This window comes from Hyperolius riggenbachi, chromosome 11 (assembly GCF_040937935.1).
Source record: "Hyperolius riggenbachi isolate aHypRig1 chromosome 11, aHypRig1.pri, whole genome shotgun sequence".
Taxonomy (NCBI): domain Eukaryota; kingdom Metazoa; phylum Chordata; class Amphibia; order Anura; family Hyperoliidae; genus Hyperolius; species Hyperolius riggenbachi.
Genome location: NC_090656.1, coordinates 193,577,089 through 193,594,899, shown reverse-complemented (window position 1 = coordinate 193,594,899; position 17,811 = coordinate 193,577,089). Strand labels below are relative to the sequence as shown.

General features: G+C 44.7%; 1 protein-coding gene across 2 annotated transcripts in view; it reads right to left on the bottom strand.

Moving 5' to 3' along the window:
* Window positions 1–17,811, bottom strand: part of RIN1 (Ras and Rab interactor 1) — a 64,951-nt gene that overhangs the window by 4,639 nt on the left and 42,501 nt on the right. For both annotated transcript variants that reach the window (XM_068261350.1, XM_068261351.1), the window contains exons 5-10: window positions 16,624–16,696; window positions 14,035–14,126; window positions 11,642–12,673; window positions 8,373–8,678; window positions 6,683–6,814; window positions 184–320 (exon numbers count right to left, since the gene is read on the bottom strand). In XM_068261350.1, the coding sequence (XP_068117451.1) occupies window positions 184–320; window positions 6,683–6,814; window positions 8,373–8,678; window positions 11,642–12,673; window positions 14,035–14,126; window positions 16,624–16,696 (1,772 nt within the window). The remainder of the gene's footprint in view (window positions 1–183; window positions 321–6,682; window positions 6,815–8,372; window positions 8,679–11,641; window positions 12,674–14,034; window positions 14,127–16,623; window positions 16,697–17,811) is intronic.

The following is a 17,811-nucleotide window of genomic DNA, read 5'->3' as shown; positions in this document are numbered from 1 at the left end:
CTGGGCCCCTCAGCAGCTGCAAGGGCTGCTTCCACAGTTGTTCCACCTCTGAAAGAAAATATATTTTTGTTTACAATCTAGTCCAGGTTTGAAGCACCAGTGATGATCTCCAGCCCTGCAGACTTTACGTGAAATCCGTGCCATGATCCATAGGTAGGTATTTTATAAGCATGCATAGGATACCTGAAGGTCATTGAGGGACGGCAATCCTTGCCTCCTCCGGTGCCACTCGCTGAGAGATAAGCCAGCATCCTGGGGGTGGGTGTGCAGGGAGGACAAGACAGAGAGGGCAGCCGATATGCTGGTCAAATAATAACCTCCTAATAAACACAAAAGGAACAAGATGAGAAATACAAACTCTGTACAGCTCTGTGGAAGATGTTGGCACTATATAAATACTAAAATAATAATAAAATGCCATTTTTTTCTGAGCTGGGCAGTTAAAGAAAACCTGTACTGAAAAAAAGTTCCCCTGGGGGGTACTCACCTCAGTAGGGGGAAGCCTCTGGACCCTATCGAGGCTTCCCCCGTCCTCCTGTGTCCCACGGCGATCTCGCTGCAGCCCCCGGAATGCACAGGCGACAAATCCGGCGACCTGTGCAATATTTACCTTTTCTGGCTCCAGCGGGGGCGCTGTTGCGGCTTTTCTGATGGAGATAGGCGAAAATAGCCGATCTCCGTCGGGTCCGCTCTACTGCGCAGGCGACTTGCGCCTGCGCAGTAGAGCGGCCCGACGGAGATCGGTTATTTTCGCCTATCTCCTTTGGAAGAGCGGATACTGCACCTGCGCTGGAGCCAAAAGGTAAATATTTACATCGCCGCCGCTCCGGGAGGATTTTCGCCGCCGCCGTGGGACCGAGGAGGATGGGGGGAGCCTCAATAGGATCCGGAGGCTTCCCCCACCCAAGGTGAGTAATCCCCAGGGGAGGTTTTTTCATTACAGATTTTCTTTAAAGGGCAAGTGAAGTGAGAGATGTGGAGGCTGCCATATTTATTTACTTTTGCAATACCAGTTGCCTGGCTATCCTGCTAATCATCTGCCTCAAATACTTTTAGCCATAGTCCCTGAACAAGCATGCAGCAGGTCAGGTGTTTCTGACATTATTGTCAGATCTGACAAGATTAGCTGCATGCTTGCTTCTGGTATAATTCACTTTCCAATAAAATGCCTTTCAATCCATCAGAAAGCAAAAATAAATGAATCTTAAAATAATTGTAATAGTACATTTTCATCTAGTTTTTGGTACTTTTTCAATTGCAAAGTGCTGAAAAGTTAGTCTAAATAAAAGATGAAAAATGATCTCCTAGGAGAAAAGTGAATTGCATATGGGCCCTGGTGAGGGATACAGGAGCCCGCCACTATGGCTTCAATTCCCAAAGCATTGCCGCATTCGCTAAAGCAGATAATAGCGGATTGTACCGAGCATTTTGTGAGCTGTCAATTCCTAAGACTTACCGCATGAAAAACTGAAATTACTGACCAGTGAGGTAAATACCTTATAAATGTCAATTCACAAAGATTAGAGCATGCGGTAATACAGTAATACAAGAGAGATGCTCAGTATTTTATCTCCAGCCTGGAGCTGTCGGTGACTAACAATCAGCCATTCGGAAAGTTATAGAAGGGAGGAAACAGAGAGCAGAGAAAAGGCAAAACTAATTAAACTCTTCTGGAAAATAAGAAAGGTAAAGGGGCATTATGTCGAATATTGCTGATTACAGTTACTAAAAGAAATAATGTGCACAAGAGGTCCAAGTTATAAAAAAAGTAAATGGCTGATGAAAAGTGGTGTGTGACAGAACACCTTGCTGCAGTGATGGAGTTCCGAATAGCTCATTGCCGTTCTGGCTAGAAAGAAGCTGCTTGCGAGCAATGTGTTGTTTCATCTCTGCAGTGTCGCTAGCTGAGTCTCTGGTTCTGCGGAGGACACATGCACAGTCTGTGTGAGAGAAAGGAGGGGCAGACACAGCCAGATACGCAACAGTGATTAACCCTCCTACGACCGCGTCACTCCGATGGTCTGACACAGCTGTCCCCCTGGAAGGCACTGCAGTGATTGGCTGTCGTAGGCTGAAGCCTATGACAGCTGATCACGGTGATTGGCTGGTGTGTGTGTGTTGGGGGGGGGGGGGGAGAATATAAACAAACAAACATTGGGGGAGCGATCAGACCCCACCAACAGAGATCTTTGCTGGTGGGAAGAGAAGGGGGGGGGGGAGGGGGGGGAATCACTTGTGTGCTGAGTTGTGCGGCCCTGTAGCGAGCCCTTAAAGGGGAACTGAAGTAAGAGGTATACGGAGACTGCCATATTTAATTCTTTTTAATTAATACCAGTAGCCTGGCAGCCCTGCTGGTTTATTTCTCTGCAGTAGTATCTGAACAACGCCAGAAACAAGCATGCAGCTAGTCTTGTCAGATCTGACATTAATGTCAGAAACACCCGATTGTTCAGGGGCTATGGCTAATAGTACTAGAGGCAGGGAATCAGCAGGAGGGCCTGGCAACTGGCATTGTTTAGATGGAAATAAATATGGCAGCCTCCGTATCCCTTTCACTTCAGTTGTCCTTTAAAGCTGCAGTGGCCTTTTTTGTAAAAAAAAAATAGACTGGTCTTTAGGGGGGTTTAAACCCAGGATCCTCAAGAGGTTAACCACTTTGTCCTCCTGGATGTAGAGCTACATCCAGGAGGCCATGTGCTCTCCTGCGCGCTCCCGCGGCCGATCGCACGCGTGCACGCTCGCTCCCGGCCGAGGATCATTAGCCCAGGAATCAATGAATCGGGCCATGGTGCTCGATCACTGATTCCTCTCCCTCGCAGAAAAAGCGACAGCTCCTCTCGGAAGCCTTGCTTTTTCTGCCTCCTACGTCCCCCCACGTCCCTCTAAGCATACATGCTACGCTTAGAGTGACGTCTTGTACACAAACCTAAGGTTGCCATCTTGTGGGCAAAAAGTAAAACTACATCTACATTAAAAAAAAATAATAAATAGACATATATTTACATTAAAAAAATTACTATTTACATCCCACCCTCCCAAAAATACCCAAATAAAATGTTTAATAATAAAAAACAAAAAACATTACAATAAAAAAACAAAACACATAAATATTTACCTAAGGGTCTAAACTTTTTAAATATCTATGTAAAGATGAAATATTTCTGTTTTTTTTTTTTAATGTATTATAAGCGTGTAAATAGTGATGGATGCAAAACGGAAAAAATGCACTTTTATTTCCAAATAAAATATTGTCTCCATACATTGTGATAGGGACATAATTTAAACAGTGTAATAACCGGGACAAATGGGCAAATACAATACGTGGGTTTTAATTATGGAGGCATGTATTATTTTAAAACTATAATGGCCGAAAACTGAGAAATAATGATTTTTTTTCAGTTTTTTTCTTATTCTTACTGTTAAAATGCATTTACAGTAAGGTAGCTCTTAGCAAAATGTACCACCCAAAAAAAGCCTAATTGGTGGCGGAAAAAACAAGATATAGATCAGTTCATTGTGATAAGTAGTGATAAAGTTATAGGCTAATGAATGGGAGGTGAACATTGCTTGGATGCTTAAAGTGAAAATGACTGAGGGCTGAAGTGGTTAAACAACACATTACACAGCGTGTAACTTTCTATCTGTGATGAATAGCGGAAAAGCCGCCGCGTGTTCTGACAGTAAGGCGGCTGATTCCGCGTCTGACAAGGCAGTTTGTCCGCGTCGGCGTGCGTCTGGGTTGTCTGGAACTAATGGTGCACATGGGAAGGATGGCGTGGGGGCCGCCACGTGTTCTGACAGTAAGGCGGCGGATTCCGCGTTCAGTGCGGCGGTTTCCCCGCAGCAACATGCGTCTGGGCTGTCTGGAACTAGTAGTGCACACAGATGGAGAGCTACGAGCGCGCTGCAAGACAAGCTCTTTAAACCAATAGGAGGAAGGTCAGCTGATCAAGGCGGTCAGCTGATTCCTGCTCAGTCAGTGATTGGTTGATGGGAACTGGGCGGCGCTGCGGGCGCTTTTACTATATATATCTCCTGCTGTTCAGTTGCTGGTTGTCTGGCTTTGCGAATGCTTACGTGTTAGCACTCAGACCTTAGTCAGATCCTTCAGTGTGGTGGAACCAGGTGGACCTGGGAATCCACACTTAGGCCCTGTGCACACCAAAACCGCTAGCAGATCGTCAAAACGCTAGCGGTTTTGGGAGCAGAGAGCAGATATTTGGCCGGGTGCACACCAAGCGGATTTTGTATGCGATCCACCAGCCGCATCAGTCAGTGAAAACGCTTGGCTATTGTATTTCAATGTGTGGTGTACACCGGCGGTTTGAGGTTTTTTAGCAAACCGCAAACGCGCAGCAGGAGGCGCGTTTGCGGCTTGGCAAAAACCTCAAACCGCCGGTGTGCACCATCCCATTGCAATACATTAGCCAAGCATTTTTCCAGGCGGATGCGGCCGGCGGATCGCTCCAAAAACCGCTCGGTGTGCACTGGGCCTTAGCCAGTTACTGTATATCATCTGTGTTATTCTCTAGCATAGTTCCAGGGTGTTGAGATCACGGCCCTCACACCCCAGACTAGGAATACTGTATATCATCTGTGTTATTCTCTAGCATAGTTCCAGGGTGTTGAGATCACGGCCCTCACACCCCAGACTAGGAATACTGTATATCATCTGTGTTATTCTCTAGCATAGTTCCAGGGTGTTGAGATCACGGCCCTCACACCCCAGACTAAGAAAACTGTATATCATCTGTGTTATTCTCTAGCATAGTTCCAGGGTGTTGAGATCACGGCCCTCACACCCCAGACTAGGAATACTGTATATCATCTGTGTTATTCTCTAGCATAGTTCCAGGGTGTTGAGATCACGGACCTCACACTTCAGACTAGGCCTTGTTCTGTTATCTGTTATGACCTATAGCGTTCCTGACTATTCTTCTGATCTCTGATTTGGTACCTTGCATATCTGATTCCCTGTTGCTGACCCGGCCTGCCTGACCTTCTGGCTGTCACCCCCCCCCCCCCCCCCCCCCCCGCAGGGTGTCCAGCCTTTCCGCAGGGGTCCCGGCTCTACAGAGGGGACACTGTTTATTATCAGTCAGGGACTCCCTCTCCAGGTGTCCTTGACTGCAGTAGAGTCTTCTCTACTTATTGGACCACCTGCTACCCCGGTGGTCCAAAGGTTACTGTTGCACAAAAACATTTACACATTATTTATTTTATTAACTAAAATCAGCAATATTAGCCATAATGCCCCTTTAATAATATTTTTTTTTCCCCTAATTCTACATATTTTGCTGTTGGTCATTTCATATCTGTTTGCATTTTGCCCTGGTGTGGCAGTGGACCTTACCATGGACCCTGGAGAGGTGCAGCACATCTGAGCAATACAGATACAGGTTTCTTTCTATTACGTTCTTCCTTTTATGAATCTGCCATCAAAAATATTCTGTGGAGAACCACTGACACCTTGTGGATTTACAATGTAAGGCCTGGTGCACACCAAAACCCACTAGCAGATCCGCAAAATGCTAGCAGATTTTGAAACGCTTTTTCTTATTTTTCTGTAGCGTTTCAGCTAGCATTTTGCGGTTTTGGGAAGCATTTTTGGTGTAGTAGATTTCATATATTGTTACAGTAAAGCTGTTACTGAACAGCTACTGTAACAAAAACGCCTGCAAAACCTCTCTGAACTGCCATTTTTCAGAGCGGTTTGCGTTTTTCCTATACTTTACATTGGAGGAAGAAACGCCTCCGCAATCCAAAAAATGCCTCACCCCGGGATTATGCGTTTCAGAAAAACGCCTCCCGCTCTGGTGTGAACCACCCCATTGAGATACATTGACCAAGCGTATCCGCAGCCGCAAGCGGCTGCAAAAACGCTCAAAAAGCCGCTCGGTGTGCCCCAGCCTTAATGAGAAGGGAAAAGGGTTTCCTTTTAAACAATACCAGTTGCTTAACAGTCCTGCTGATCTCTTTGGCTGCAGTAGTGGCTGAATTAAACACCTGAAACAAGCATGCAGCTAATCCAGTCTGACTTCAGTCAGAGCACCTGATCTGCATGCTTGTTCTGGGGCTGTGGCTAGAAGTATTAGAGACACAGGATCAGCAGGAGAGTCAGGCAACTGGTATTATTTTAAAAGGAAAAATCCATCTCCTTCTCAGTTTAGGTTCCCTTTAAAGCAGTGTTTCTCAACATTTTATTGATATGTACCCCTTTTAAAACCCTGTACTCACCAAGTACCCCCTAGCATAATAAACATTATCACAAGTACCCCTTGACAAATATATATTTAAAGGATACCCAAAGTGACATGTGACATGATGAGATAGACATGTGTATGTACAGTGCCTAGCACACAAATAACTATGATGTGTTCCTTTTTTTCTTTCTCTGCCTGAAAGAGTTAAATATCAGGTATGTAATTGGCTGACTCACTCCTGACTCACACAGGAAGTGACTACAGTGTGACCCTCACTGATTAGAAATTCCAACTATAAAACACTTTCCTAGCAGAAAATGGCTTCTGAGAGCAAGAAAGAGGTAAAAAGGGGAATTTCTTATCAGTGAGGGTCACACTGTAGTCACTTCCTGTGTTACCAAATGCAGGAATTTCCCCACTGATTCTGACTCACTATATAGAAGCACATATAACATCATCACAGTGAACAGCAGACTTACCTTCCCCCATGAGGGCTTCCTGTGGCAGCAGATCTGCGGTGTACTGAGTGTCTATGAGAAGATGAGGCAGATCACACAGGGCCAGCACATAGCAGAGTGCAGGAAGAAACTCATCAGCACCACACGCATCATCTGCAGACGGGTGACAACAGGTTCAGCCAATCAATGTTCATCTCTCTATTCTCTTTCTAAGGGGCTGAATTACAAGATTTATGCTTTCAATGTGATACAAGACATATTGTTTATAGCGAAAACCCCAAATTGAGCAAGGTAAATTCTAATAGCTATCAGGATGATAAGTGAATAGAAACAGTGTATGGAAACAAAGTGCTGCATCAGACACCTGGAACATGGGACAGATGCGATTGCCATACAGCTTGCTTCCTTTCATCTGGACAGTTTTTAGGCATAGGCAAACCAGGCAGACGTCTAGAGTGACATCTGAAGGAGGGGGCACCACAGACCTATTCTTAGCACACTGTGCTTGATTGAACTCTTATAAGCAGCTACCAGTTCAGTTGTACACAACTTATCAGGTTATTAATGCTACCAGCCAGGCTAATTAATTTTGATTGTGAGGGGGGGGGGGGGGGGGTTAAACAAAAGAAGCCTTGTCAGGCCAGTTAGTAAAGTAGGAGAAATGCCAGATGCCTGACTATATTTCTTAGAAGTCGACCCTTAAAGTAAATCTTTGTAGTTCGAAGGAACAAGGTAGTGAGTATTGGAATATCTCAGCTCTGCTAACAGAAAATAATTAGCAGGAGAGGTCTTAACCCAGTATGGACAGGTGCACAGCTGCAGCATGCATAGCTACAAAAAAGATTTTTCCATTTGAAAAGTTTAGCTTCTAAGGTAATAATTTACACAGGATTGCTTTCTGAACTAGATTTGTTCAGTCCTGGGCTTAGGAGGACTTTAATCCTTTCTAATCCTATGTCAGACTATGTCCCACATTGATCTTTTCCAGCATAGGTCTAATGCTGGATACACACGGTGCGTTCCTGCACTCGATGCGCCCGTCGATTCCCGGGCCGCATGATTATTTCCGAGCACATTTCGATGATTGTTAGGTCGATTTACATGTAAAGTATGCCAAATCGACCTAACGATCCATCGAAACGCGAATCGGACATGTCGGAAATAATCGAGTCGACGCGAATCGACGGAACGCACCGTGTGTATCCAGCATTATGTCGGACATAGCTCGACATAGGAAAAATGGCTGCCACTAGGTGGCACTGTTGCCAGATAAAATCCAGCACAGCGTCAGCCTCTTTAGATCAAAGGGTCAGGCTAAGTCTGATACTTTGGTTGCTGCCGGCCTTATACTCTGCCGCTGCACCTTGCAATTTAAATTTTACGTGGGCATATTCGGGCTTGTCACTAGGGCCGCCATTGGCGGATCTAGTCTACCAAAAGGCCAACACTTTAATCCCCCTCAAGCACCATATAATTACAATACCGTGCATATAATGGGGCGGAGCTACAGCAAATGAGCTGGAGCCGACCCCGTCCCATCAAGCAGGGTCGCCTCATCGCTTTTTAGATCCCTGCCACTGCAGCACACGCTGGATCACCCGTGTCCCCCACACACCATGCTTGGGGGCTGGTGGGTGATCCAGAAATTGGATTGGGAAGGGTTAAGGTAATATGAATACTAAATACATTACTGCTCTACAGACAGCCTTACCATGCTGGCCATCCATGCTCTTATACACCCCTCTGCAGGCTTGCAGCAACAGGCGGACCTTATCGCAGGGGGAGTATTTTTCCTCCATTCTCCTCAGTTTCATTCGGATCTTCTCTAAATCTTGGACCACAGGAGCCTTCAGCTTCACACCAAGAAGGGAAGGGCCTCCTTTTCTAACAGCTTGCATGTTCTTCCCAAGCTTGTCCAGTTCTCCATTGTCTTCTAACCTCCTCTGAATTTCACACATCAGTTGGGATCTCAAAGGCTTCAGCAGAAGTCGGTGCAGAGATTTCTCTAAGACACGTTCTGTGGCAACATAGGAGAACATCGATGTTATGTGCTCAGTAACTCCTATTAACATTTCTATCCTGTATGTCTCATAATGGCAGTACATGGGGGAACACAGTTTGTGGCATCAATTCTGGATGACAGCGAGGTGTCTATGTTTCTCGTATGACTGAGCCATGTTTACTGGTGTAATCAATGTAACAAATGTCATAAAATGTGGTCATATTTCCTCTAATAAAAGTCAAATGGGTTATTAAAAGTGCTACCCAGTCATGTTTTCACTTTGCCACTATGAACATCCAAAGTGGAAGAAAAACTGTTACAAGGAAGCTTCTCTGCACCACATGCTAAGTAAACAGACTTTTCACCACTAGGATCCAGCTCTCATTTTAGGCCTCAGATCGCCAAGCAAATGTTTACATTTTTGCAATGCCCAAAGAAAATGCATATTATAGACCTCTTAATGGATACCTGACCCGAGCAAGGCTACCTAAGGTAAGTACAGAGATATGTTCAAGCTGGATCCACATAACTCTGTGCATTGTCCATTCTTCTCCTCATTCCCACCTCCCAGTCCCCGTAATCACTTCTTGAACTTTTGGCTAAAGTCATATTTACAGACAGGAAGAGGGAGGTACACAGTGATGTTCTCTCCTATTCCTAACTCTTAAAGGTAATGAATGGGGCGGGTAAGAGGAGGAAATGGGAGTGTGATAGGAGGGAACATAACAGCAAGCTTGCCTCTTCCTGTCTTTAGCCAAAAACCAAGAAATTTCAAGGAGTAATCATGGCGACCGTGTAGAACAAGGAGAGGAACTGACAATGCATAGAAGTACGAGGATCCAAAATGAGCATACCTCTGTGCTTACCTTGGGTAAGTTTGCCTCGGGTTAGGTGTCCTTTAACCCATACAGTTTTCTAAAAGTAGTCAGTCTGTAGAGTTAAAACATAATATTAATAAGAAGCCCCTGATGAGTCATGATTGACGAAACCGGTTGGGCGGAGCCTGGAGTTTAGTGTGAGACGCCAACCCCATGTGGATTGTTTATATGCGCATTTTTACAGCAAATTTGTGAGTGCAATTTCAATTCATAATTAGGGATGGCCCTGCTTAGGATAACTCATGGAGAAGCATGTGATCAGTTTGATCAGCTGATAGATTTGTAAGGTTCTGATTTGCTGGTCCTAATCATGTGTTAAACCAGGAAGTCATCACAGCAAATCAGGACCTTATAAATCTATCAGCTGATCAAACTGATCACATGCTTCTCCATCAGTTCGCCTAAGCAGGGCCAACCGTATTCATAATTACATATAATAAACGGTACTTATAAACGGTATAATTACGCTATGGCAGTTTTGTTTCTGAGCTTTAAGGTTTTGCTGGAATGTTTATCCATCTAAAAGATATAAGCGCTGATCAGCTTTTACATCTGGTGAGCGCTTTGATTCTATCTGGTGGAGGGAGATTCCACATTGTCCACTGATGTTTGCATGCAGTGCACTGGATGGTGAAATGCTGCTACGTGGAGTTTTTTCTCATTTTACATGACCGCTGGAAGAATACCGCTGTCTGGAACAAGGGTGATACACAGGGGAATCCCTGTTAAGCATGATTGCTGATCTATGAGGTGGTCATCCAAAGAATCTGGTGAGCGCAGTATGTTTCATAAGGATTGAAGCCAGACTGAGAGACTATTTTATCAATCATTTCTAGCCATTTTTTGAGGAGTAGTCTGAATAAGTGTACTGGACTATTGATTTGAGATCTTGATGCACGATATGATCTGCATATATTTGCATATGTTATCATTTGTAACTTTTACCTTTGTTGAGCACAAATTCCAATTTATTTAATTTTTTTTCTAGTCTTACCCCCTACTGGCATTGCACACCAAAGTGAACATTGGTTTAAAGCGGATCTGAGATAAAAAAAACTAACTATAACAAGTAACTTGTCTATATATCTTATCTAAAGTTTAGATAGTTTACACAGCAAATCTAGCTGCAAACAGCTTCAACATTTTATGATTATTTATTCCTGTGATACAATCAGGGCAGCCATGATCTGTTTTTCACATTGTCACAGGCTGAGGGCTGGAGATGCTATTAGCTTGCCTCTGTGTAAAATCAGTCCCCTCTCCTCCTCCCCTTTGCCTCTGAAATCTCTGGCTAGTAACCTCCTCCTACCCAGACTGAGCTCCCATAAGCTCTTTCTACATGGATCTGAGAGTGCCAAGGCACTGTGAAAAGCTGTGGGCGAGGCTTGTTTAGTTTATAGGGAATTAGAGTATTAAAACAAAACAAAAAAAATATTTGGCTCGAGGAATGCCCTATAAACTATATGAAAGGAACACAATTATGCAATGAGTAAAAGTTTATCTCGGATCCACTTTTAGGATATTTATTAAGGAGAGCGCAGTAGCCACTAGGGAATAAAAACAGAATGCTGTTGGTTTGTACTACATGATTATCTTTACATCTTCACCTGGCCTGAACTTTTAGCTTTTGCCATGCTTCAACTGTTTTGTGTAGACCCGTTCCATGTACAGCAGCTGATCTATTCCATGTGCTACAGCACCCCCTATGTGCAGCCTCTGTATGTGCAATAGCGTTCTTATTCCACATATAGCCTACTAAATCTTCCATGTGTAAAACTTTGTTGAGAACTCAAACCCCCTCCCCCCTTCTATTTTTTATCAATTCGGTCAGAAATCAATTAAAACGATCAATCAGGTGGCCTCGCTGCAGCATTGATCTTTAATGGCTCTCAACCCACATGTCCTCCCTCCAAAATGTTACATAGAGGAGCCTGAACCTTCACATTTCTTTTAAACAGCAATACCCTCTTAGGAACTGTAAAATCCTAAACGTGGCTAGATACAGTGCAAGGGCTTGAACACACCACATACTTCTGTTATTCAATGTAAATGTATATGTGTAAAATCTATGTCAATATTACTTTCTGGAGCCGCTCTAACCTTGTTCATCCGGGTTAAGTACTTCCATGTGTATCTCGGCACTTTCCCTCAGGATTTGCTTCATACGATCCATGAAATCTCTGACTTCCTTCAACAAAGTCCTGGAAGTTGTGGGCTCATCCTCTGTCTTACTCTTTAGAGTCTGAGTTTTAATCATTTCCATCTTCTGGAGAAATGCTTGCAGCTCCTTCCCAAACTCAGTTGATACATCTTTTCCCATCTCCTCTATAAATATCATCATTTTACGTTCCGGAGACAAAAGAGACAAGAAAGCTCCACTCACTGCACGAAATGAAGTTCGACCGCTTTTCTTTTTCTTCCTCCGTGTAAGCTGGGGTGACTTTCCACCATCCTCTGATGTCACGTCTTCTACACTACTAACAGACCCACTGTCCTGCTCATCCAAAGAGGAGGTACCATTGGCGTGGTTCTCTCTTCCATCCTTTAGCTCTTGTATCCTCGTGACTGAGGCAGGCACACTGTAATCACCAATATCTTTAGACCGTATTGGTGACAGTTTAATTCCAAAATCACGGCTACCTTTGCTGAGGCTTTTTCTCAAACGTTGTTTAAGAGATGAACGAGGTTTGTTGTATACTTGATCTTCTGACTCTGTTTGCCCAGTCTCAGTTCCCGTCCCATCAGAGGCATCCGCTGATACTCCCTCTTCTTCCTCCTTCACAGCTTCCTCACAGGGTACTGGAGGAGGCGGGTTAAGAGGAGGTGAGAGGGAACCTGAATTTTCTGTAGACACTCTGACTTTGATGCTCTTCTGAAAGCGGGAACGCTTGAGCGCTCCAGTGTCCTTGGACTTGAAAAGAGGATTTAAAAAGAAGAGAGCTCCTTCTTTCCCCCCTAAGGAAACCTCCTTAGGGCTGCGAGTTTTTAGCGTAGGGACAATAGCTGGGCTAATAGTCTCTGGGAGTTCTGGTGGAGGAGAAGACAAGGAAAGTGAGAATGAGAGAGGAGGAGGAGGGCCAGAAGATGGGGCTGATGACGTTTCACGAGCATTAAGCGCGGAATTCCAAAACTCTAAAAAGAGAGAAAGATTAAATTAGATAAATGAATGTAGTGAATGGATCATAAACCAAGAAAAATGGTTGTATTGCTCTTCTAATACCACTCACTATGTAGACCTCACACAACTTCCTGTCTAAGAAAGGCAATTTAACTCATTTTGTAATGGTGGCCATATATGTATCGGTATCCAAGTGACTTGACCAAAGTATCTATAGAGCTCTTCATCAAATTGTTAGAGGCTGCAATTAACAAGATTGGATTATATTCAATTTCAATTGAGTTTTTTGCACAAATCCAATCAGAATCAGTGGGAATAGACCACAGATCTGGTTTGTCACCAATGTGGTCAGGAGATTTTAAGGCCAATATACACACTCAATCACAGTCGGTAAAAAATAAACGGTCCCGACAGCCAGCGGTGAGCAAACTATGGCGGAGCACATTTTAATTCAGCAATGGCACAACGGTGGCTGCCAATCAGATCGTTAGCGAAAGCGCGAGAATGAGGGCTCAGGAGTGCGAAAATCGATACACATGAGTAATTTGAATCAGTTGCATTGCGGCCTGTTCACATCTCTGCGTTGTAACAGATCACATGAATCTAACTCGCTGTATGTAGGATTTGAAATACTGTGCAGTCTCCACTGCAGTTTACACTCATTGTGTAAATCCAGCCTAAATGTTACTACGTTGATGCTTTTATTCTGGAACCCACTGCAAAGTGTGATGGACAGCATGTGGTGAAGTGGTTAGCACTGTTACCTGGAACCATTACAGTCCGGGATTTGAATCCCACTAAGGACACTTCCTGAATGGAATTAAGTATTCTCTCGGTGGTTGTATAGGCTTCCTCTGGGTTCCCCTGTTTCCTTCTACATCCCCAAAACATAGTTGACAGTTACTTAACCTCCATAGCAGTAATCCCAAGCCTGGGTCGGGGGAGCCGCTGGGAGGAATCTGCAATAAGTGCTGCTGAGCGGCCATTATATCTCACCTCCCCTGGTATTTGGATGCTCACTGACCATCTTCTTTGGGTCCTCTAAAGCTACCCATCTCACCATAGAAGTAGAGCACCACCCAGAGGACAGGAGGAGGAATTGCAGTGCTGGATCCCAGGGAGGTGAGTCCGTACAGTAAAAGGTCAATTCTGATTGGTTGGCGTCAGTCATTGAACTTCCTGAGCTTTGCAGACTGCTGTGCGCCTCACTGATATCCATCAGTATAATAACACATCCTCACTGACATTATCCTGCCTCACTCACACAGGATTTATACATAGTACATGTATTCAAGGAATAGAAGAAATGTAACTAAAATGCTACCTATGACAAAATATATAGTTACACACAGTACATAAATCCTTATTTATTTACCATGTCCCAGGTGGGATATAGCTTCCAGTTGTTTCCGTGACGTTACCTTCTCTATAGCTGCGGGAAGTCTTAGCGTATAAGGCAGGTTATCCCTGGAAGATCAAGAGTTTAGTTAAAGGCACGAAAGGATATACAAATAAAAACATACAAACAAGAACTCTATAGGAATGAAATAAACCAATGGGTTGTGCTGGCAATGCAATATAATGCAAGGTGCAGAAATAATGGTGGTGCTGCTTACTAGAAATCACAAGTACTATACAAACATAAAAATAAAAATAGGGCACTTAGGTAAACATCCAAAGCACTAAAGAGGAACTGTAGTAAAAATAACAGAATTAATAAAATTGGCTATATTTCCCAAAATGCAACGAGGTTCACAGACAGCTAACTGTCAGGACCATGGTCATGACATCACGCTGTGGGAGGGGTTTCACTACAATATCAGCCATACAGATGTAACTAAATTTGAGAAAAGGTAAAGATTTCTTGTAAGAAAAGGTGGTGATTGGAATGAAGTTAAATCCTTGGTTAAAGTTCCTCTTAAAGGGAACCTTAACTGAACGGGGGGGGGGTAAAGAGTTTTACTTACCTGGGGCTATTACCAGCCCCCTGCAGCAGTCCTGTGCCCTCGGCGCCGCTCTGGAATCCTCTGGTCCCCCGCTGTCACTTAGTTTCGTTTTTGACGACTCACCAGTCGCCCGCCGCCATGCGTATTATTGGACACATTCACCAATGCAATTAGCGCTATTGCGGACCGCAACGCATACAAAAATACGCGTTGCCACATTCCGCACGCCTAGATATGCGGCAACGCGTACTTTTGTACGCGTTGCGGTCCGCAATAGCGCTAATTGCATTGGTGAATGCGTCCAATAATACGCATGGCGGCCGGCGACTGGTGAGTCGTCAAAAACGAAACTAAGTGACAGCGGGGGACCAGAGGATTCCAGAGCGGCGCCGAGGGCACAGGACTGCTGCAGGGGGCTGGTAATAGCCCCAGGTAAGTAAAACTCTTTACTCCCCGTTCAGTTAAGGTTCCCTTTAAGCCTAATGCCCCCCACTGCAAAATGCACTATAAACACTAGAATTTTTTACAGCATTTTGTCACTTAGAAGCAGAGCGATTTCATGGAAAACTATTTTTTCTTATGAAATCGCAATCGCTCCTGTGAGATCATGGCCTTTGACTGTCAGCAGAGAAGTGCTTTTGGAAAAGCCAGCAATTCCTAGAAAGCATAAAATGCTGCTGAAAGGGCTCTACAGGGTCCCAGGCCTTAGGTGCGTTGCAAGTAGTCTGCAGCTGAAACACACGGCATGCAATAAAAGGGAAGAAAAAGATGAAAAAAGCCCCGTCAATGTCGCTGTAGTCTTTTCACCTTTGCCTTCTTAATACAGCCGCTGTGGGCAAATACAGAAAACATGATCCGCCAATGAGTAAGTACCACAATCACCACAGTTGGACCCAATGGCTAGAAGGGTCAATCAGCCCCTTTGCAGCAATTTGCCTTTAAGAGCCAATCCCATGATATCCTTCTCTGACTTGCACTGGCTAGTTGTACGAAAAGACTAATCAAGTCATATAAAAGACATGAACTGCTGCACAGTATAAAATTCTCTACAGCTTTCATTAAACCATAATATTGCACTCACATGTATCCAAATGAAAACAGTCTCAAAGGTGCTGATTGATACTTCTAGCTATTGGGTCCAACTGTTCTGGTGAGTGCCCCAGTTTAAAGTATGTCTGTAGTGAGATGTCAATAATGGGAAGCCTGTGGCTGGTCCAGAGGTTTCTAGATCCTCCTACAGTCCACCATTCTGGCACAGTGTCCCTCTATATCTATTTTACCCACGCCAGTCAAATGGATTACTCCTAGCTGCAGCCGTAAAAGAGCGCACCAGGGCTGGACATACTCAAGTACTCCTAGTATAATGAACTGCTTGTGCATTGAGGGAAAATGCTGTTCATTCTACTGAGCATGCACAGATCTTACCTGCACATGCCCAGTCCGTTTGCACTTGTCCATGGCCAGAAGCACAGCCAGAAGATGCAGAAGGACCCTGTGTTGGAAGATCCTGAAAGCCTCTGGACTACTCTAAAGGCCCATACACATGTCGGATTTCCACGAACGACGGGTCGTTTGAACGTCCCGTCGTTCGCCCGCTAAATCGGGCGTGTGTACAGACTATCGTTCGTTTGATAAGAGTGGGTTTGAGCGATCCGCCCGGCGGATCTCTCAAACTCACTCTTATCAAACGAACGATAGTCTGTACACACGCCCGATTTAGCGGGTGAACGACGGGACGTGCAAACGACCCGTCGTTCGCGGAAATCCGACGTGTGTATGGGCCTTAAGGCTTCCAACTACTGAGGTAATTATCTATTGTTTTGTTTATACTGTGTTCAATTCAGATGTGCAAGACTTGCAGTTTTGGCCCAGCCATGTTGTGCTAATCATGGGATTTGTAGTGGTTACTGGTAATACAGATCTTATTTGGACATAGGTATGATTCTTTGTGCTGTCAAACATAGATGAAAGTTCATCGTTATTAACAAAAGACGATTATGTAACTGAGATATAATCACCTCTCAGTGCTGTAATGTGACACTAGCCGTATGAGATCCGGGAAGGTGTGTGATGAATGTTCCAGAGATAAACCTGGGTGGAAAAGAAAGAAAACAGTCAGCAAATCACTTGGGTTCAGGAGAGAGGTCAGAGATTGTTGCCCAATACATATAACAGGAGGCACTTGTGGGCCTTGCTAGGTGCGTGAGCTGATGATCCCACTCCTCAGAGATCAGAGGGCAGAGTGCACAGTGTAACTTAGAGGTAACAGAGTGCAAACCGATACATAATGTTCTACATACAGATAAGTATAATGGTGCAACATGTAACAGATACGGATAAAATACAAGTCATAAGTCTATTGCAGGAGTAGGGGACCTATGGCTAGGGGGGCGGGAGCCAGAAGTGGCTCTTTTGATGGCTGCACCTGGCTCTCAGACAAATCAGTAGGGGTTGATTCACTAAGCTACACTGCTCAAGCAGCGCAGCTCAGTGTGGCAGCACAAGTAACATTTTCAAAGTAGTGCACGCTACTGCTGCAGCATGCACCACTAACTTACTCACGCTCCCCCCAGAACTAATAGCTGCTCCAATTGTCCCACTCTGGACCCTGTCAGGTCCAGTGACTTTGTAGGACGAGATCCCCGCACTTTGATTGACCCAATAGGCTGCCTGTCACTTGCCAGGCAGCCTATTGAGCCAAAGTGTGGGGATCTCGTCCTACAAAGTAAATCAACCCCCAAATCAGCTAGCTAATTGTACAAGCTGTTAGTCGGTATTTATCCTGTTTGGCTCTCGGGAAAATTGCTGATTTTGCTGAAACCCCAGAGAAGCTGAAGACGTGTCTGACACTTCCGCAGCCCAGCGGATCAACTGTACTGTATACACATCACCATGGCAATAGGGACGTGAGCCCTACTATCCCAGTTTGAAACATATCGTATGGCTCTCAAGGAATTACATTTTAAAATATGTGGCGTTTATGGCTCTGTCAGCCAAAAAGGTTCCTGACCCCTGGTCTATTGCTACATTCTAGCAAAGCCTGGATGTGGGGACAGCAGAGTCTTAGGCCCCGTTCACACTTGCGTTTTGCCATGCAAACGGACCGGATCCTGATCGGATCAGGACCTGATCCAGGTACGGTTCCGATCCGGATCCGGTCCGTTTGCATCAGGCATGCATCAGGCTGCCATCCGGATCCGTGGGCA